The 21674-nt window shown below is 45.5% G+C and overlaps 1 protein-coding gene across 1 annotated transcript in view; it reads right to left on the reverse strand.

Moving 5' to 3' along the window:
- Positions 1-21674, reverse strand: part of Maml2 (mastermind like transcriptional coactivator 2) — a 321989-nt gene extending 300315 nt beyond the window's left edge. Inside the window, exon 1 of the mRNA XM_048433497.3 lies at positions 19799-21674. Within this exon, the coding sequence (XP_048289454.3) occupies positions 19799-20299 (501 nt within the window). The 5' untranslated portion in view covers positions 20300-21674. The remainder of the gene's footprint in view (positions 1-19798) is intronic.

Genomic DNA, 21674 nt, shown 5'->3' on the forward strand with positions numbered 1-21674 from the left:
TTAGGGCAGAATGGACCATTCTTATTTGGGGGTTGGTTGTATTTCTCCCCTTTCTTTAAATACCTGCTATGATGGTCTTTGACTCATTAACATTTTAATTAGAAGGGGACATGAGAGGAGAGAGGGATGGGGCTAGAGAGAGGGAGAGAGAGAGATTGCACGCGTTCTTGCAAGAGTGGTGTTCTTGCAAGAGTGGTGTGTGTGGAGGGGGCAGAACCTTCCAAGGACTCGTCCTGTCTCTGTCCCCCATCTTGCCACAGGAACACTGGGATTGCAGATGTGAACCACTGCATTAGGCTTACCTGGGTTCTAGGAATCCCAAATCTGGGTTCTCCTGACGGCATGAAAAGTACTTTATGCTTTGAGTCTTCTCTCCAGTCCCACACGTCTGGATTTCCTTTGCCTGGAAAATCGACTATCTAGCCCGTGTAGTGAAGAAATGCCAGCTACACCTTACCTTTCAAAGCATTTTAAAGGGGGAATTTGAAAGCAGAGCAGGAAGCGTGATAGTACAACCACACATTACATGGCAAAGACTGTAAATAAAGCAGACGTGTTCAGAGCACAGCCATCCGGGAGAGAGAATGTGTGGGATGCGTGTGCTGGCCTGTGTTTGTGCTCCTCTGCCTGTGATGTAAGGAGAAAGACACAACTTTGCTGGAGGAGCACAGCCATCACTGAATCCAGAAGCCTTCCAAAGGGGCTCTAGCTGAAGAGATTCACTTGTCACTCAGCGTGAGCACTTCCAGGCCAGCCTGCCTGCTCAGTGAGTGACGGCCCATGGGGCAGATTCGCTTCACAACCCTAGCACACACACACACACACTCACACACACACTCATTGTCTTATATATGTGACAACTTCTAATGCTCCAGCTTTGGTGAAATGCTAGCCCTGAGGGAAGCCCATTTTCCTCCTGGGATAAGTACAAGAATTTGCCCAACATTACTCCCAGAATCTTACTTAAATCACAAGAGAAAAAAGCCAGAGACTGATCTCTCAACATTTAAATTCCCGAATCTCCTGGTTTAAGCCATAAGTCACAATCTCTTCCAAAGATTAAGATGTGTACCCTACATCCCTTAAAGGGATCAAAGGAATAGATAGATGTGCAGCGTTCTCTTCTTCACCAAACCCCTGACCGTTATGATGTAGGTCCTCAGAGATCAACGTCCGTGAGCTTATGTGTAAGCAAATGCTGAGAATTTGGGGTAGTGATTAAGTTCTCCTAATGGGACGAGAAAAGTAAATACATCTATAGAGTGTTTTTCTTATGAATACACATGGTTTGAAGAGCATAAACAGTTTACACAGTCAACCGGATTGGCTTCTTGAGCAGTCCGATCATTTAAACATGTGTTGCAAACACCACCCCTACCCCATGAGTGTTTGATTGGCATTTGTCAGAGTAAAGCAATCCAGAGGCTCCATTTCCCCCTCAGATTACCAATATGACTAGACCATCAAATGAAGCAACTGAATGCCAATTGCTTTTTTCTTCCTTCTTTTTTCTTTTTCTTTCCTTCTTCCATCCTCTCGGTCATACTGTTTTAAGTTAGACAAATGGAAATAACAGTCCTGGAGGCTGAACTTTTATTTCTTAATTTTTTTCATCATGACAACTTTTCAACAGCTAAACCGCTCCAGTAAATATGAGCAAAGAGACAGAGAGCCCAGTCACAGCACGTGTTTACAACTAAGTTAGAGACTCTTAAAAATAGGGTGTTTGATGGTCCACTGCCAAGATAGGAACTCCCGGAGCCTGGGGTGTACAGTTAATAAGAACAGTCCGTGTGCCGAGGGCCCAGGGAAAAGCTGCACGCCAGCCTTTGCACGTCCCCACAAAGATGGGGAAAGACACCATTGATATGCAGGGGTCGAAGTGAGAGGGCAGGAAGCCTGCAAGTGGGAGAGGTCACTTAGAAAGCCAGCATCAGAAAGCGCTGCCTGGGGCTTTAACTGCAGAAGAGAATAAAAACAACCGAGCAGACCCAGGAACCGCTAGGTTTTGAAAAACAAGGGAAAGGTGCCCAGAAAGATACCACAGCAAAGAAGGCCCAGGGTTGGGGATCCAGGCATAAAACAAAGTACGTTTGTTTTTTCCCAAGATTTCTGAAACTTGAATGAGTAGAACACTGGCAAGGAACGAACTCCATAGCTCTGCCTGAGTTTGCTGCTCTGTGCAGGGAGTGATCACACTACCCGAGGATTCCTCAGATTCTTCTTTTTCCTACCCCAAGACTGGACTTCCGGTTCTTTGGCCCTTGGAGCACTTTGGGAATCTGACAAAACTATGGAACATATTCACATTGAACATGCTTGTAAGCACAGTGCAGAGCTGTGCATTCCATACAGGGGAACGTGAAAACTCAAGAAACTAATCTTACATATTAGCACAAAAGAGTGCCTGATTTAAAAACAAATGAAAACACCCTCAATCGATTGGGGGTGCAGGGAACGAGTGGTACGATGGGAGAGGGGAGAAGAGAGACAACATGAAGATGACGGCCTTCTTCTCCTCTCCATTCCCTAAACGTAGGACAAGACTTAGACATAACAACAGATTTACTGAGAAGTTACGTGGAAGCCTATAGCTAGATGTGATTCCCCAAAGAAAGCTCCAAAGATGACTCTTAACTTTGGGGCCTCCTGCTTTCCATTTCCACACTTCCGGCAGCTCCTTCTATCCAAAGAATAATTCCTTCGGAATATGCACAACATGGATCTTGTCCAGGATTTCCATAGGTGAGGGTCTTAGGGAAAGTGATCTCTTTGCAAGAAAGGAGGGGGAAGCAGTGTCCACAACATACCTGCAGATCAGAGGGTGCGCTGTCTTCAAGGACCGCAAGATGAAGGCAGTTCATTTCTTTAAACATAAACTCGTTTCCTAAATGGATTGGAGGCCCTCTCACAGCAGCCAGGCCCCGACTCAGGCCTCCACAGGATGCCCATTGAAGGCCTAAAGAATCTGTGCTAGGGCCCAGCCATGCCAAAGGCCAATGTGGACAATGACTCAGCATCATCCTCCTTCCCACAGAGCACGAGGTTTTCTTCAGAAGCTGCCACGGGCCTTCCAGGCGGCTGCAGACACCTATCCCGGACTGCAAGATGAAGCATTTTTGTTGTTCACGGGCTCCACATGTTCCTGCACTTTCAGAGCCTTAGAAAACAGAAGATTGGCAACTCCCACAGTGAGCCATGGCTTTAGGTGTGTCTGAGGACATCTGAGTGGATGTCTTCCAAATACTGCAAGAAGCACTCCTTAGAGGCCGGTTAGTGGCTAGCCAGCAAAGGTTCAATTTCTGACTGTACCGTTCTTCAACTGCATCAATTTCCCTATCTAGTCAGTGGGAATAATATAGTTTAACTACAGGAACCTGAATTAAAACTTCAAAAACATCTAGAAGAGTCCCTGACAAGGTAAATACTTAATGTGACTTTTTAAAGGACAGTCTGCCGCACCAGAAGGTCATGATGAAGAACAATGTTTCCCACTCTATGCGCAGAACATAGTAGAAGAAATTGTGGTCATAAAATTTCACACTTGTGAAAGTCAGACCATGGCCACGCCTTCAATACCAGTTTCGGGAGACAGAAGCAAGTGTATCTCTGTGAGTTTGAGGACAGTCTGGTCTACATAGTGAGTTCCAGGACAACCAGAGCTACATGGTTAGATCCTGTCTCAAAACAAACAAAAAGCCCCAAAACCAAATAAACAAATTCATGCTTTTGAGACTGGTGAGATGGTTGAATCTGACACAAAAACCTGAGTTCAGTTCCAGAATCCATGTACAAAAAGCCAGGATGGATGTTATGTACTTGGAATTCCATTTCCGCAGAGGTAGAGACAGATGGATCTAGTGCTCACTGGCCAGCTAGCCTAGCATACTTAGTGAGTTCCAGGACAGTGAAAGACCCTGTTTCAAAACAGTAAACAGACAAACAAAAACAAAAGGTGTATGGCACCTGAGAAACCACAGCTGAGGCATCCTCCAGCCTCAACACGTATGCACACACGTGTAGCTCATACACTTAATGCATGCATTTGCACACACACGAAAGTCTGTGTTTGCATATTCGTCAGTAAAGTTCAACATTTACTGGTGCATGCATGCATGCTAGATGTCTGACACCACAGTGGAACCTGAATTAGAGCTAAATAAAGCATATTTTTACCTCCATCAAAATTCTCATTGATTATGAATACCGCGCCCATTTTCTTTTGGCAGAAGTTTAAAAAAAAAGCCATCAACTTAAAGACATTTATTCTCCACTTAGATTTGAAATGCTTACAAAAGCCATGTATAAGCCAAGGGCTGTCGATCTTTCCTATAAGTTTCATCCAAGATATTTATTCAAAAAAGAATAACAGGAAGGTGGAAAACTGAAAGACCAGTTCTAGTTCCCATCAAGAATCTCCTTTAATTCCCTTCTTCAAAATGACTGCGCACCCCATCCACAGACCGCCAGTGGACCCTGTGGAGTCATAAGAAACACAACAGCTAAGCATTTGGTCTCAAAAATTAAACGATATTCTCACCTTGCCCTGTTTTCTTGCAAATTAATGATTGAAATAAGAAGTCAAAAGGCTCCCTTTCAGCCTTCCTTGTTGCAAATGTGGTGTGACTTAGAGTCCAACATCCTCATTCCATTCATGATTGCCATTCTTTCAAGAATAATCATTGGCTTCGAGTTTTGTGTGGGCGAGCTTGTGAAAGCTGGAGACCTTCAATGTCTCAATCTAGCTACGGATGCAATTAAGGATTTCGTGACTCAACTGCTCAAGGTTGCTGCTCGTGTGCCCTGCACAGGACTACAGACTTGCAGGCACTTACCGAATAAGTCTAAGCCCTTCCCACTTGTCCATAAAGTCAACTCCACAGATGATTTGTAGACCGGCAGTCAATACACAGCAGAGATGACATTTGAACAACAGTATTCTTTCTTAACTTCTCCAAGCCTGCTTCTCATTTGTAATGTACTATAGTTATAGCGACAGCTGTCTCATAGCACAGGTCTTTGGGAGGAGAAGGTTTCATGCTAAGTACTATGATGATCACAGCCACAGCTTCTGCAGACTTCTGACAGTTGGCTATGCCGCTATCCCTGTGGCCCTGGCACTAACTTCCCAACCATTGCTCATCCGATTCCATTTCTTTCTTTTCTTTTTGACTCTTTCTTTCTTCCTTCCTTCCTTCCTTCCTTCTTTTCTTCCTTCCTTCCTTCCCTCCCTCCCTCCTTCCTCCTTTCCTCCTTCCCTTCCTCTATTTCTTCCTTACTCCTGCCCTTCCTTCCTTTTCTTTTTCAGTGCTGAAGATGAAACCCAGCTCCTTAACATTGGACAGTGACTCTGTTAGTGAGCAACGCCTCACCCGATATTTCCACATCTAAAGCAGAATGGTATTCTCCACGAAAGGAACCTTTAGCACAGCTTTCCCTCCTCAGTCCTTGGCCTCGGTGGCTTTGGATTAAAAATGCAGTAGCACTAAGGTACCAAGGCATGAAGACCAGCATCTTACTCCCACACATGAAAGCAGCACCCAGGCTGGGCCAGGATAACTGATGGACGGACACACGGGCAGCGCTGAGCTGCTGTACCGAAGGAGACCTGGGAACTCCAGGAGAGATGTTTTACTTTTCAGAGTGGTTCCCAGATTTGTTTTCCTTTAACTGACCCATATCTGTCTTCAAACAGCTACTTCAGCTAACGAAGAAGGTTCTGTGCACTGTTTGCCATGTCCCTTGATTAGATTACTTCAAGTCTTTCCCTTATCATGTAAGTTGTGTCCAATGAGATGTTTGGTCTGAGGCCCCAGCATATAAGCATTCAACACCTACACATTTACCCTTTTACTTACACCAATACTATCCTCTCATAAGAGACAAGATGAGAATTTGAACCTGGAAAAATTTTAAGACATTATCTACCCTCTGAATTTTTCAATAGGATCTGTTTTTAATTGTGTTAATGGTCTCTCTCTCTCTCTCTCTCTCTCTCTCTCTGTATGTGTGTGTGTCTTAGGTACATCTATGTTAAATGCATAATTAAATACGTGGGACCTTGTATAATCTCTTCTCCTCCTCTTCCATCTCTGAAAGCCACATATGATAACTATAGGCTAAAACCCAACAATCTGGCTATTGATTCAACAAATATTTACTGCATAGTTTCAGGACTTTAAGGGCCTGGGATGCTTACTGCAAACAAGACTGCCATGGCCCCTGGTCTCATGGAGTTTATAGTTCCACTGGGGAAAGAGAAGAGACATACACACACACACACAAAAACTATGGATTCAGGTAGTGACAAAATAAATTCCTTGGTAAAAGTTATGAAGAAAATAAAAACTCTGTAAGAGGCTATAGCATGCAGGAGTTGAAGAGAAATTAGCCATGTGCCTACTTTTTTGAGACAGCCATTGAGGTCTACCCAGGAAGTGATACTGGAGGTGACTTCTATATGACAATAATAATTCAGCCAGGCAGAGAACTAAGGAGCCAGGTCCAACATGGGTGACTTGCCCAAGAGAACCATGATGGTGGAGATCTGGTCAGCCGAGAGGATGGATTCCTATCACTCTGGCTATTATCACACAGTTCTTTCCTAGTTTCTATAAGTCAGCATGCTTTTGTTTCTGCAGCAAATTCTTTCTTTCTTTCTTTCTTTCTTTCTTTCTTTCTTTCTTTCTTTCTTTCTTTCTTTCTTTCTCTTTTTTTATTTTTTTGAGACAGGGTTTCTCTGTGGCTTTTGGAACCTGTCCTAGAACTAGCTCTTGTATATCAGGCTGACCTTGAACTCACAGAGATGCACCTGCCTCTGTCTCCTGAGTGCTGGGATTAAAGGCTTGCGCCACCACCACCCAGCAACAATTTCTTTCTTTTAAATAGTTTTTGACTCGTTCATTTCCAGTTTTTTTCTGAAAATTGCTCACATAGCCAACTCGTGTCCACATACTAAAAACAATCGTTCCGAGCACAGTGTATGTCTGTGTGTGCATGTGAGTGTGTATGTACGCATGTATGTCTGTGTGTGTGTGTGTGTGTGTGTGTGTGTGTGTGTGTTTGAGACTTGGGGTGCATTTTTTTCAGCAAAGGTATGACAGAATCTGTTGGAGAAAAAAAGGCAACTTAATAATCCATTGCTTTAGGATTCAAGAGAGAAAAGTTTCACAGCACAGCATATAACACCAAAATATTTTCATCTAAAAATCTTAACAAAAGAAATTCCAGGCTATTTAGAAGCAACTAGGGAACAAGTCGATATCTCCATGACTCCAACTTAACAGACAATGAAGCCTTCAGTGAGCAGGATGACAACCACAACGCAAGGACGCTTTCCATTCAGTCTTGCTTTGGTAAGAAAATACACCCAACTGTCCCAGAGCCTCAGACACGATCCGAAGACCCCAAGATTCGGAGAGTTACAAAGACGCTGGAGAGCTGTGTTCTAGCTGCTTCTGGGGGGTGAGATGTGTGTTGAGAATTTCTCTCCGTTTAACATTTGGGGGAAATGTTTCCTTTGTTGGTGCATTGGAGCCGATCCTGCTTATTTCTTCTTTCCAGTTCTATTAAATCCCCAAACAGAGCTGAGTTCTCAGGGCTTAGGGCTGCCCTGGGGAAATAGGTGATTATTCTCTGCTTAGGGTTTTAGTGATAAGAAAAAAAAAATTGCAGTGTGCTGAATCCCATCCCCCAAGCCAATTTCTCTGTGACTCTCTTTTCTAGTTCCCCTTTAAAGAGGAAACCTATTTTAAAGATGAAGTGGTGACAGGGATAAAATCCCATCCATCAATCTGCACTTTTCAATTGTTCTGTGTCTATGCGGGAGAGACAAACAGATGGGGGACCGATGTGTGCAGTTGAACACCCGTCAACTCCCGACAAGGAATTACTTTTCATTTTGTATTCTTTGCTGCATGCTATCATTTCATGGTGGTACTCAATTTGGGGACATTCCTTGTTCCACAGAAATGCTACAAGTGTAGTTGGTGGGTGTGGAGTCGGGTAATCAGGACTCTAGCTACAAGCAAATTAAACAAAGCTCTACTCCCTTTATTCTGTTTATTATGCTGTCTACCCCTGCCCCCAGGTACTAATAAATTAATATTGCTGCCCTTTCTGATATGACCGTAACTTTAGACTCTCTTTACCAAGATTATTTTTTTTTAAATCATACCCATCTTTATTAACTCCTTTTTGATTATTTCTCAATAGTTTTACTTATGGAGATACTAATGTCTAAGAAAAAAAAGCACATATGTGAGAAGTATTAAAAAGTGTATCATAAGAAAAAAGACTCCAGTGGTGACCCAAGCCACTCAACAGGTTCTTCTTGTTTTAAAATGATGATGATGACGATAATTGAAAAAGAAGAAAAAGAACAGGAAGAAAGTCAATACCAGTGTAATGAAGAACTTAAGTTATAAAACAGCTAGCAAGCTGGTATCCCAGGGCCTCAGTACTGCTTCTTAGGCTAGACTCTTCTTGTTTCATTTATAAACACAGCATGCAGGTCTACTATGATATCTCCCTCAACTCATTTGCTTATTCATGTATTGTGAAGTTAAGAGAGGAACTAAAACAAGACACGCGGCGTAGGGTCATTTCCTACAGAAAAGCAAGTGAGAATTTATAAGAATGCTTTTAAAGATGGAATCTGTTTCCTCGCTGCATTTGGTCCCAGCTCACAAAGTCTTCTGTGACCTCAAGGATCGAATGCAATTACGCCGGCCATATATACTTGCTATGTGCTCTGAGGCTCCCAAGGGCAGCACGATACTACAAGGGGTGACATCTTTATGAGGTTAACCCTTTCTGTTTTAAGAGCAGACTCCCGAAGGCAGATGTGACCCCTGGAGCGTAACAAGAATGCTGGAAATCTGCTAGTAAAAAGGAACGAAAGGCCGTCATCCAGAAGGAGGAAAAAAATGCTCTTCCAAGGACAGTTACCTGGGGAAGGCTAGGGGAATTTGGATGCACATGAAAAAAAGCGGGGTGTCAAAGAAAGGGGGTTAAAAGAGAAAATGAAAAGCAGGGAAATCAGTGTCTGTTAGTCTGTACCATGAGCTTGAAAACTGCGTGTTGCCACCTCAAGTATTGTCTAGTTTAACCCCACAACCTTTGGAGAGATGGACAACTATCGTAAGTAATGTATCCTCAGGAACATGACTAAAACCAGCAGTCATTGCCGTTAATTGCTTTCCGGTACTGATTTCAGCCAACTTTAGCGACATTATAAACCACCTCAAACTTAGAGGCCCGGTGCAGCCAAGCAGAATTTCTCACGGTTCTGCACGGTGGTTATGCTGGGTGGTTTTCCAGCAGGTTATGCTGAGATGGGGGTGGGGTTGGTCACATGAGGACAGTGGTGCCATTTGCAGGAGGGGTGCTCTGGTTTCTCTGCATGTGGATATCCAGCTTCCAGACAGCCAGTTGTGTGGGTCTGGAATCCAAGAGGGACCGCCTGGAGGACATCCTCGGGTGTAGCCTGATGCCAGTCTTGTCACATAGAATTGGTTAAAGAAAGTCAGGAGGCCACGTAAGATCTAAAGGAGGAAACAGCAGCCATTCTTTTCATGAGTTGGAACGTACTACTTGAAAGGGCTATTTGGTGCTGAAAAAGTTGAATGATCACTTTAAAAATTCCCTAAAGAAAGATTCTAACACCCATGCTCATCCTACAGCACAGTTTTTATGTTCATGTGAAAGTCCTACTATTACCTTTCTCATAAGCTTATAAAGTTATCTTGATAAATGACACTTTGGGTAGCCTCGGACAGATGTGAAAACCCCTGTGCACTTCTCCTAGCTCTAATGTTGTTGTTTGTTTGGTTTGTGTCTTAATGGGTTTTAATTTCTGCATCTATGAAAAGAGAGTTTCGTCTGTTTTCTCTCTGCAGGCTCATACAGGTCTATAAATCGTGGAAGAGTGGCCTATTTTTAGAGCAGCATAAACTAGCTCTCTAGGGGGACAGGCAGGATGGAAATGAGATAAAGCGGGAAGGAGATGGCTTCTGTTTATGACACACTCCCTCCCGTGCTGAGAGCACAGGATTTAGAGGATGGGGTAAAGGAAACTCCTTCCCATGTGAGCATGTAATCCTGAATAATCTGGCTGCCTCTCTAGCCATTTTCATTTATTATATGTTAAGTAGCATACGACAGCCTTATACCAGGGATTACAGTGTGCGTCTGCTCTGAGGGCCTCTGGATCTAGTTAGACAAAACAACTGCCCTGCGCTACACTCACACACGAACTAAGAAGACAGCAAGTGAAAAGGCTCCCCAGCCAGTGTGCTCCTGCGGGAAATGCTTGGCTGGGGCTCTCTCAGAAAGATATTGTTGCCTGGCCTATGGAAGATCAGGTTCCCAAGGAGAAAACCAATGTTTAATTTAGCACAAAGACAGCTCAGACTTTCTCTCTGGGGGACTGAGCTTGCAAACAGATCCACATGCACAGAATCTAAGCCAGCAAAGGAAGCACTCTTTGGTACAATGCTTGGGATTTCGACCCAAACTTTACTAAACTGTCACTTCTGTTGCTTTGTCGGGAGGGCTGCTGCTCAAGCCTACATTCTGTGCGCTCCCCATGCTGCTGTAAGACAACTGAGTGCAAAACAGCAGCAGCCATGCCTTGCTGTCTCGGCGTTACACAGAGAGCAAAGCACAGTGGTTTAACACTTAGGTGAACTATGGCCATAATAAAGAAATTTGTTCTCTCAGCTGCTCATCCAAAGAAGACTTTAATTGTTATATGATCTGGATTCTAGAGAGCCCCAGAAAGGAACAAGTTATACCTAAGTATTACAATCATCACCCCAAAGACCCGTGCATATATATACTGACCCAGCGAAGCCCTACTCCCTTAACCCTACTTGGTTAACATGACTTTGAGATAATACTCTGTGTGTCCTGGCATCTGTTAGACTGTTGCTTTAACTTCATGTGAGTCTGGATGGGTGTGTGCTTGTGAGGGTGCACACAAGTGTGTGCAGGTTGCATGTGTGTGGAGATTAGCCTCTGGTGTAATTCCTCAGAAGCCGTCTACATTGTTTCCTGCTGGAACCCACCAAGTGAGCGGTAGAGCAAGCCTTGGGATTCTTCTGTCTCTACACTCTCAGCATGAGAACTGAAACTGTGGGTCACCACACTGGGCTTTTCATGTGAGTGCTGGGGGCTTGAACCCAGGTCTTCACATTGTGCAGTGAGCACCTAATCAACCGAGCCATCTCCCCAGCCTTGGCTTTTTTTTTTTTTTTTTATGAACTTTCTGCTCAAACCCATCAGGAGTTCCTGAAAGCAGTGCTGAAGCACAAGGCCTTCAATGCCCTGGGCTCTACACAGTGAGAGCTATTAGTGCGCTGGGCAAGAGTCACTAATGCAACTTAGTCGTGTTCCTGGAAGAAGAGACCTTTGAAAGCAACCGTGTCCATGGTTCTGTATCCCATAGGAATCTGTCAGAGTGACTCGGGAAAAAGTACACCGCTAAAAATGAGACTAAAACAAAAGAAAACTCACATGAGTTTGATGTTACATTTTGTAAGAATCATTATCTTTGAGAAAGAGAACTGGAATCTCAACTTAAATGACAGGAACAAACAAATCAAGAAACACAATTTTGACAGTATTCTTTGAGTGAGAACCTATGTCGGGGATATCGCAAGAGCATGAGAACAAGGTTCACAGAATCAACTAAGCAGGATTCATAGGGGCTCTCAGAGACGGAAGGACTGAACATGAAGTCTGCATGGTTCAGAGCTAGGTCCTCTGCTGTAAGAGAGCAGACACAGTAAGGTTGGTAGCTTGGTGCTCTTGTGGGACTCCTAACAGTGGGAATGGAGGTGTCTCTCTTGCCTGCATTTGGGACTCTGTTGTCCTGCTGGGTTGCCTCGTCCAGCCTTGATATGAGGGTTTTTGTCCAGTCCTATTGTGACTTGTGATGCTGTGTTCAGCTGATAATCCTGGGAGACCTGCTTTTGTTTTTAAGGGAAACAGGAGGAGCAATGGATCTGGGGGACAGAGGAGGTACTGGGAAGAGAGGCAGGAGGGGAAGCTGCAGTTAGGATGTAATGTGTGAGAGAAGAACAAAAAAAAAATTCAAAGAAGATAGATAGATAGATAGATAGATAGATAGATAGATAGATAGATAGGTAGGTAGGTAGATAGATAGATAGATAGATAGATAGATAGATAGATAGATAGAGGTAGGTAGATAGATAGATAGATAGATAGATAGATAGATAGATAGATAGATAGATAAGCAAACATGATCCTTGCACAAGTATCATCCACCAAAGAAAAGAAAGAGCAGGGACCATTCTTTTCTTTGTTATTTCTCTCCAAGGAAATCCCGTTTTAGCTAGGAACTGCCATCACTACAGTTGTTCTGAAGTCTTGGCAACATCCTTTTCATGTTTCTTCCAGAAAGACACATCGTAGGAAGCACTGAGTGAAGTTTATGGGAACAAGGGACTGTACCCGTGCACTGCTTGTCGTTGGGAAGGGGACAGGTTCCTGTGGCTTTCAGAAGCATATGTTCTCCATCGCAAGGGCCTTTTAACCTGGGACTGGGTTTATTTTTAGAACTACTTGCTAATTTGAATTAAAAATTGAGTTAATTGTTAAGTTGAGGCTAGTCCCTTCAAAGGATTCAACTTCTTTGTAGATAATTTAAATAACTCACTTACTAAACACACATTCCACAGGCAGGGTAAAGGTTCAGAATGTATTCTAGAAGTCCACAGTCATGAAGGAAATCCGGTCAAGTTCTACACTAGATTTGCTGAGTCTTCCTAGGATAGGAAGATGTATTGTTTCATCTTGTTTTCAACAGCTCAACAAGGATACTTGACCGAGATGTAAATGGGTCCCGGATGATAGCAAACTAAATCACGGAGGGAAGTTAAGTGATACCGGACCCTGCACTAACTCTTCTCAGTAGACATTGATGAGAAAAGCCACACCTTGCAATGAATGTCTAATGTACTTCCAGACAGAAAACTCAGGTTAGGTTGTTCAAGCATGTCTTTTCTCACGTAAGTAATAATAACTATAATTCACTGAGCATCTACATGGTGCTAGGTATTTGGATCATTTAGTGAAAAATTGTAGGAAATTAGTTCTACCATCATCATTTCTAAGGAAACGGAGTCAGGGGAATTTAACTGACTTCACCTGGAAGACACAGCTATTATATGGTTGAGTGCTGACTTAAACCTGGTTATTTATCCTAGATTCCAGACTTACTCCTTTTTATTGCTCTGCTAAGCTACCTCCTTTGGTAATCCAATTTCAACATTTGATTTTCATCCATGCACCCCTAATAAGCTCTAAGGGGGAAAAGACAGCCTCAAACTGATCATTTCTGTAAAGCCTAGCAATATGAACACTCAGAATACTGAATCATTGCCTCGAACTCTAAAAACCACCAGGCCCACATTCTGAGGTATGATTTCTAAACCTGTGTTCAAACCATGAAGAACCATGAAGTGTGGCCTATGTGGGTACTGAGACTGCCTCATTTTCGTAGCTGCTCCTTCAGTGTCTTAACTGGTTGTGCTGGGCTCTTCCTTCTTGGGTCCTTACAGTAAATGTAAACTTTTCTCTTTAAGTCATGATTGTTTCTATTGGCCCCTTACGGACAGGCAGAAATGTCAAAGATGGTAGAAGGACAGAACATTAGCTGTGAGTAGCTCACGTAACACAACCTTCTGCTGTGAATCAGAGAGAGGGGGTGGGGGGAGTGTGGGAAGGTATGGAGGCGGGTTGTTGGTAGTGTTGTTGGCTTTGTACCCTGGAGGTCACTGGTTTCTGTTGAACTCTAAGGTGCATAAAAATCAGTTGCCTATCTCTATTGGAAACAAGAAAATTTCAAATATTATCCATAATCACAGTGTTCTGTAAAGTTTTTCTCATGCTTCTTTTAAAGGACAAGATATTTCCCAACCAGGGTGCAAAACAACTCAGATACTGAAGAAATTCTCCTGCTCACCAAGAGAGCTCATTACATCAACAGAGCAAACCTTGCTTGCGACTGGAGGCAAGGAGAAGTCTGAACAGGGGTGGAGTTACAGCTCAATTCCTTTCAGTTTCTCTTCCCCATCTAGCCAGTGTGCTTCTAAAGCCCTCTGCTCTCAGCGCCAAAAGCCATGTCATGCTGTATATAACTCACCATGAATGGGGAAGTGTGTAAACAGCAAAACACTGAGCAGCCTCGGGAACTCGAAGTGCGTAGAAGAGCACTTAGGCTGTGTGCCCCGAGAAGAGGCTGCTGGAGGAAGCGGCAATGCTTGTCTTCAAGTATATGAAGGATTACTATTGCTTCATAGCTCTGGGCTCCTCTGCTCCTTCCTGGCTCCCTTTTTGACCTGGGCTTTTGATTTGCTCTTGTGAGAATGCCAGCATTTTAAGGATGCATCTGAACCCAACCCCGCATTTCCACCTTGGGGCTTGCCCCACCATACTATTCTCTATTCTAGCCCCTAAACCTTTAACTTCCACACGTGTGTCTGCAGTCCACACCCTCACCTCACCTTAGTGTCTTTGCCCCTCTCAGGCCTGAGGTGATCCATATTCTTTATAAGATTTTTCCTGCCTAGATTCGAATCTCTTTCTCACCCACTAACAGTTCTCTGGTTTCATTTACTTATTGTGCTTGGCACCATGCTGTTTTGTTTAATACTGTATTTACTGGCCTGGAACGCTCTATACAAACCAAGCTGGCTTTGAACTCACAGAAACCTGCAGGCCTCTACTTCTGCCTGGTCTGTTTTTTGTTGGTCTTTAGAGACAAAGTTTCATACTGTAGCTCAAGCTAGACTGGAACTTATTATGTAGCTCAGATTGGCTTCAAACTCATGATAACCCTCCTGCCTTAGCCTCTGGGTGCTGGAATTACAAGCATGAGCTATCATGCCCATCTTAGTATTAGTGTCCCTGTTTCTAACACAGGACAAACATCACCCATCCGACCTGGTTTGGCGGGTGTGGTTTAAACATGGAAGGGAGCTCCCTGGGGACTTTGGGTCTTCATAGAAATTTGCTTCCCTCTTCCTTTAACTTTCTGTGTCGGTTTTAGGCCATCCTGAAGGCTAGGCCTTCTATTGTTATTTCGCTGTGCAGGGGGTGATTTCTCCATTGGACTGTGGACAACATGGGCTATGTTTGTAGCATATCACATCTCCTTTATTCTCCCACAGAGCTTGCTGGAGTCTGAAGGAAATTAGCATGAAAATGGAGGAGGAATTGAGAGTTGTTTTCATTAAACATGGATGGCCTTGTCTGTGGATGTTGAACACAGGCAAGGGGCTGGCATAAGGAGGGGGAGCCAGTAGAAACCACTCAGAAAGTCTTGGTCTGCACACATAGAGCAAAACTGGGTGGTTATTTCTTAATTTTCAAATTTGCTACTAGGTTTTTCTTTCCTTAAACAAAATAACAGTGCTAAGAATCAAAGTAAACAATACAATTTAGAAAACAACCAGTCATTGTTGCTCCAGTAGTGATATTTAATCCCTATGTCTAAGAATATCTGAAAGCCCCTGGTTAATGCCGTAGTGATTAAAACTGAGTAGATGTATAGGGAAGCCATAGACAGTAAAGTTTAAGATTGAAAAATATTGATGAGTAGTACTTAATAACAGTATTTCAAAGAAAGCAAATGACTCCGACAGAAAACACAGAGCACCTGCATGTGTGGGACCTCACCCTGTCACCAGTGCAAGCTTCCAGACAACATTTGGAAGAGCATTATGCAGCAAACCCTCCACTGGAACCTTTGCCTTACACTTTCTTGAATGAGGTGGAAAGACCCTGGGTAGCTAAGAATCCTCCTTTATTACTTTGTTCTGGAGAAGCAAAATAAAATAGGTCTGCTTGTAAGGAGATGATTGCAGCATAAATAAATAATGTAAACAGTCCTCTCAGAGTCCCCGAGAGGAGATTTGTCATGTAGACATCCAGTCTCAGACTTTCAGACCTGCTCGCCATGCCTTGGACAGCCCTTAGATTCGGAGCTGGTTAATCGGAAACTCAAAAAACACCTGGGAACTTGGTGATCATTTAACTGGTTTGGCTTTCTGAAACTAAGAATGGGCATTTTAGAATACTGTTGGCAAAATATTTAACTTTCCCATATCATTTGTGTAAACAACTTTTCTAATGCCCCGTAGACTCTCTGGGGACACACCTTGCCAAGGCTTCTAGGGCCCATGCAGATGTATGAAGGATACTCTTGAAGGACACATAAGACTTCACAGCATAGCCCACTTTAAGTAGTGTTCTCTAGGACTTTGGAGATACTTAAATGTACAGCTATTTTGGTTTTGTCTTGGCAGCCCTGATTTTGCAAGATCAATCCCTCTGTTTACAATACAAGCTATTTTACCACTTAAAAAAGACAAGCGAAGTTGAGTGGATCTTTCTAAAGCGCAGAGGAGCCAGTGTTCCCCCTTGATGCTAGGAGCTCAGCAGCAGCCGTGGAGCTCCTGTCTTCTTCCCCTTCTCCCCCAGACACTCACTATGACAGTGCTTTCCCGCAGAAACTGATCTCTGCTTGACAGACAAGCTCAGTGTCTTGTTCCCAGCCATCCAGCAGGCTGGCGATCAAGCAGGCCCCAAGCCAAGACAAGCTCTGGGTCTCATCTGTGTTCATCCCTTCAAAGCACGTTAGAGAGAAGGTGATGCCTGAGACTGGAGATGGCCTGGTACCAGTTATCTACCTGAACGGTCTGTGGTACAGGAAGAGAGCGTGTCTCACACAAGCGGAAAAAAATTTGTTTTCATGTATGTGCCAACCGAACTGCTCCATGCACCAGCGGTTATCAAGTTTTTACAGCTCATTCAAAGAGTCAAACATATGATAGCAGGAAAAGATTTAGTGGCTAAAGTCTTCTCTGCATGGCTAGAAAGGTCAGTTTCCTTAGAGCCCTACAACCTCAACCTTTCTATGAGGCTTTGGGTTCTCAGTCTCTGCAGAAGTGGGGCTTCCCCTGAGCTGGAGCTAAATGAAGAAACTGGCTGAGTAAGGGCAGCAGAATTAGGCTCTCAAGTGGACAGAATTAGAACTGACTTAGAGGTTATTCTTGCATTGTTCTTCAAATTCAAGGTATTAAAGAGCCCAGGCAGCATCTATTCTTTGCCATAGAACATCCCTCACAGACAACGCTATCCCTCAGAACATACGTTCTGTGAACATCTGTTCACCTTCACTTGGCAGGTAGCACCGACGATGCCCAAGGCATTGCCACACGTCACATGCTGGTTATCGAACTTCACCAGGACACACCGCACGTATTTGATTTCAGATGATCAATTCTTTTCCTTCTTCTAAAGGGCATTTATGGGCACTTAAGGCACACAAATGAACAGCAGAGTGTTGCACTCAACACATCTAGACTACAGAAATCTGCCTATGGATATAGACAGTCAAACTAAGGAAAAATTCTGACGTGCATTCTCAGCAGAGGCCGTTTAAAATTTCAAACATTGTCTCTGAACACAGGAGATGCCCAAGCCAAGGGAGACCTCTAGATGAGATTCCTGAATGCTCAGGCCTCTCCCCATCCAGTGACAGCAGCTTCCTACGGGATTTGCCTCAAAGACCCGAGTAACATTTGAAGGAACAAAGCACCAAATTTAGATTCTAAAACATAGGGAATTCCCAATAACTAAAAGAGTATCAGAGTAGCCACTCTCATGGAGAAGCGAGCATGTGGACTGAGCGGCTGCCTCTCTCTCCTAACTCACACCAAACCCCCGGGCTTCATCCTCACACTCACAGAGGGTGTTCCAGCAAGGGCCTATTTTAGGAGGTGGTTGGTGGGCGGGAGAGAGAAAAGAGAGTCCCCGAGAAAGGGGCGGCAGAGCAAACACCTTCAGCTTTTGCAGCTGCAGACAGTCTAGTAGAGACAGGCCAGGCACCATTGCCTGCCTTGGCCTACATCTGAGGCAATGCCACCTAAAGTTGGTTTCAGTTTGCATCCTGTGACACTCCAGCAAAAGGGAACCACATCAACTTCCCTCCCAACTGGACAGAAGCAAAACCAAAGAGGGCTACAGGGGACACGCTGCCTGCCTTGCTGAGACTGGGAGGGAGAGCCACAGGACAAGCCCGCCCTGTGGGCTTCTCTAGGCTTGGCACCCAGAGCAGGGATCAGTCTTTCCCTCTGGGGTTGGCCTGGGTGCCTCGCTCTCAGGATCACCCCAGAAGCACTTGCCAGGAGACTCTGAAGCACACAAAGCCGCATTATTGGGAGGCTTGCAGACAGATTATAAATTTACTGGGGACAATCAAGGCATTTAGTTACTTTTGGCTGCAGATGCTGGTGACACGCACATGCACACAAACCCCATTCTTCTCCCCCTCTTCCTTCTCCCCAGGATCTTTCTTTCAGGAGACAAACTTCCTTTCGCTGGGAATTCCAGGGAGAAGTGGAGATGGAACAGGTGGAAGAGAGAGGAATATAGGCCTGTAAAGTTCAACATAAACTGAATAATTTCATTCAAGGATAAAGCACAGGCCAGCGTGATTATGGGTCGTTAGCTTTCATCTGGACCTGACTGCGGGGGTGGGGTGGGGGCGGCGGGCAGAATCACAGCTCTAAGCAAACCAAGAAAAATGTGTGCCTTGTGGGGGAAGAGTGGTGTCTCAGTCCCCAGAGTTTTCCAGGAACCATGGGAATCACCACAGATGAAGAGCAGGGGGCCAGCAGCCAGGGAGAAGTAGCTGCCGGCTGGAACAGGCCCCCTCATCCCTCAGGAGCTCCTTAGTACCATCCTTCCTTCGGGTTTTCTGAGTGCTTTGGGGGCTCCCATGGCTGCCTCCCGCCTCTGCCTTCCATCAGGCTGCGTTTAGGCTACAGTTGGCCCACCAGTCACAGGGCTTCAGGGGCCCAGTGGGAGGAGCCTGTGGGGCATAGGACTGGGTTCCAACTTCTCCTGAAAGGCTAATGGCAGAGCAGTTCGGGGGGGGGGGGGGGGGGGGGAAGCCAGAACACCACTGGCAGTGGGTCACCTGACCAAGACTGACAACCCAGAACCAATGACTCAAGGCTTTTCCCTCTGGGTGGGGTGTCGCTGTGCCTCTGAGGAAGCACTTCCAGGCAGAAAATTACTCAGGCTCTTGGACCTGATGTGTCGTCAGCAGGAGGAACTGAGGACAAGGTGGCTCCTAGAACCATAGAAAAGAGCTCTCAGGGCCTTCTGGGAGTTCTGGGAGATAATGCTCCTTTATTGGAAGGTTCAGATAAAAAGACTGGATTGGGCCTGGGCTGGGGAGCCTACAAGGACCCTGGTAGTCCTCTTACCGAGCATTCCTGCAGTAGTGTGCCTGAGAATTCCCCCGTGTTTCTTACTGTGGGGACATTCTGCGACGGGATGTCAATTACAGACAGGGCCCTTCAGAGGGGATGAACCATGGGGCAAAATGTCCAGGTCAACTGAGCTAAGTTAAGAATGTCTTGCTGGGCCTGACCAGAGCCAACACGCTAAGCCGGAGGGTTCTGGAGGGTTTCTCAGCTGTAAGTTCTGCGTTCACAAACTGTGGACCCTTCGAGCCTCTGGAGAACCCAGGCTCTTACCTGGTAAGGAACACCCTTCAGTGTAGGACGATGACAATGGGCACCAGTGCCATTCATAGTAAGAGCTTACAATCACATATGCACACACAGCTGCCTTTGAGAGACTGATATCTTGGCCATCTTCATGGCCATTCATTCCACATGATGCCAAGACAACCATCAGCTTCGCGAGAGGCCACAGGACCAAAGCCACAATCATAGGAGAAAACCAGGTGCCTTACCGCAAGCAGGGCCGAGTTGCGCTGGTCCCCGGGGGTCGAAGCTGGTGGTTGCTGTTCTCTATTTATCCCACCATTATCATTACTGGTCAGCCGGTGCTGCTGATGGTGATGGTGGTAGTCTGGTGGAGGTGGTGGGGCTGTGGCTGCTGCCTGGGAGGCCACAGAAGGGGCAGCAGGGGGCGGTGCAGGGGTTGTGGTGGTGGCAGTTGTGGCTGTAGCCTTGGCATGTTTGCTAGCCTTCCTTGCCCCCTGGCCATGCTGGACCAGGCTGAGAAGCTGCATAGTGCTTTCTCTTTCTCGGTCTGAGCTCTCAGCCCTACCACGTTCATAGCGTCCTTCACAGCTCAGGTGGTGCTGTCGGCAGACAGCAATGCGAGCCCTCAGGCGTTCCACAATAGCACTGTGCACTCTAGGGGTGACTGAGCCCCCTCCAAGGAGCCCCGCCCCAGAAGCCCCCCCTAAACCTCCTGCGGGGGCCTGCGGGGGCGCTGTGTCCCCCATCTTGTTGGACACAATGATTACTGCCTCTGGGTTGGTGAGGTGCAAGAGGCTGGTGCTGAGTATCGCAGGCAAAGCTGGTTTCAGTGTTCAGGGCCACATGAATAAAGGTCTTCAGAGGGTGGGGAGACAGTGGAGGAGGTGTGGGGGAGGGGAGCGAGTAGCAAGAGGGTGGGGAGAAAGATTAGAAACCAATTGGAGAGGGGAAGTTAGAAACAAACCCTGATCAACTTACTCTAATTGCATTTGACAGCTCAGGAGAAGTTCGAGAGAGTTGTAGATCTTTTTCTCCCCCACCAGGCTGACAAGAGCCTCCAGGTACTTTGTAAACACAAAGTCTGGGGGATAGTTCAAGAATTCAGGGATCATCAAGGAAGAGACAGAAACGCATAGCAAAAGGAATCAAAAGGGTCGTTAACAGAGGCCCGGCCTCCCCCTCACCTAGTTGCTTCAGAAAATTATTTATGGGGGTGTTTCTGCAGAGAAACACATTTCTAGCCTGGTCTCTGTAACCAGCAGCCTTCACTTCTGCTCAGGTTTGAAAACAAACAACAGGGCTGTTTCCCGGGGCTTCTGAAGTCATGTTCGAAGTGTAGGAAATCAAGGCAGACTGTCTTGGTTTCTCCGTCCCTTTCTCTCCCTCCGGTGTCCTCCTGGGGGGCACGGTAGAATGTAGTCTTCTCCCCAAAGGAGACAGCTTTTCGGTCTTAACAACGTCTGTAATTGGACTTCAGGACCATGCTCTTTCCTTCGAGCTAATCCAATCACCGGCAAAAATCCCGATTCCCTCTTAGGTTGCTTAGTTTTAAATGAAAGCACTCTGAAGTGGCTGGCTACTGAGAAAGCTCCTTCAACACATTTCTTCCCCTTTCCCACTTACGTTTTTATCCCTCACCCCCAAGTTCTATTCTAATACAGTATCAAGAGAGACAAAGTCTTCCGAGAGTAATTTACAAACGATGGTCAAACTTACAAACTTCCAGCAATTTGCACGGAGTCATATCCAGCCACTTTTCTGTCCACTTTTGTACATTCCATTCCCGGCCAGTGGCTCACAGGGTCTTGACTCCCATAGGCAATGTGGCTCTATCTCTTGTAATGCTTCGCTTTATAGATGGAGTTGGGGGGGGGGGGGGAGAAGAAAAAAGTAGCTTGTATTTTCCTTTCTCTTTCAGGTCTGTTCCGAGCGCTTTTCTGACACCGGCTCCCGCTCCTCGGACTCACGGCGAAACACAGGCTTTCATTGTGCTGCGATAGGAGAGGGAGAGAAAGGGAGAGAGAGAGTGAGACAGAGGGAGAGAGGGAGCCAGCAGGCTGCAGATGGGGGAGGAGGGCGGGAGCTCGGGCTCCCTGGTGGAAGGCTGGTGCCGCTGCTCCA

Source organism: Myodes glareolus, chromosome 4, assembly GCF_982192425.1.
Source record: "Myodes glareolus chromosome 4, mMyoGla1.1, whole genome shotgun sequence".
In the NCBI taxonomy this organism is placed as follows: Eukaryota; Metazoa; Chordata; class Mammalia; order Rodentia; family Cricetidae; genus Myodes; species Myodes glareolus.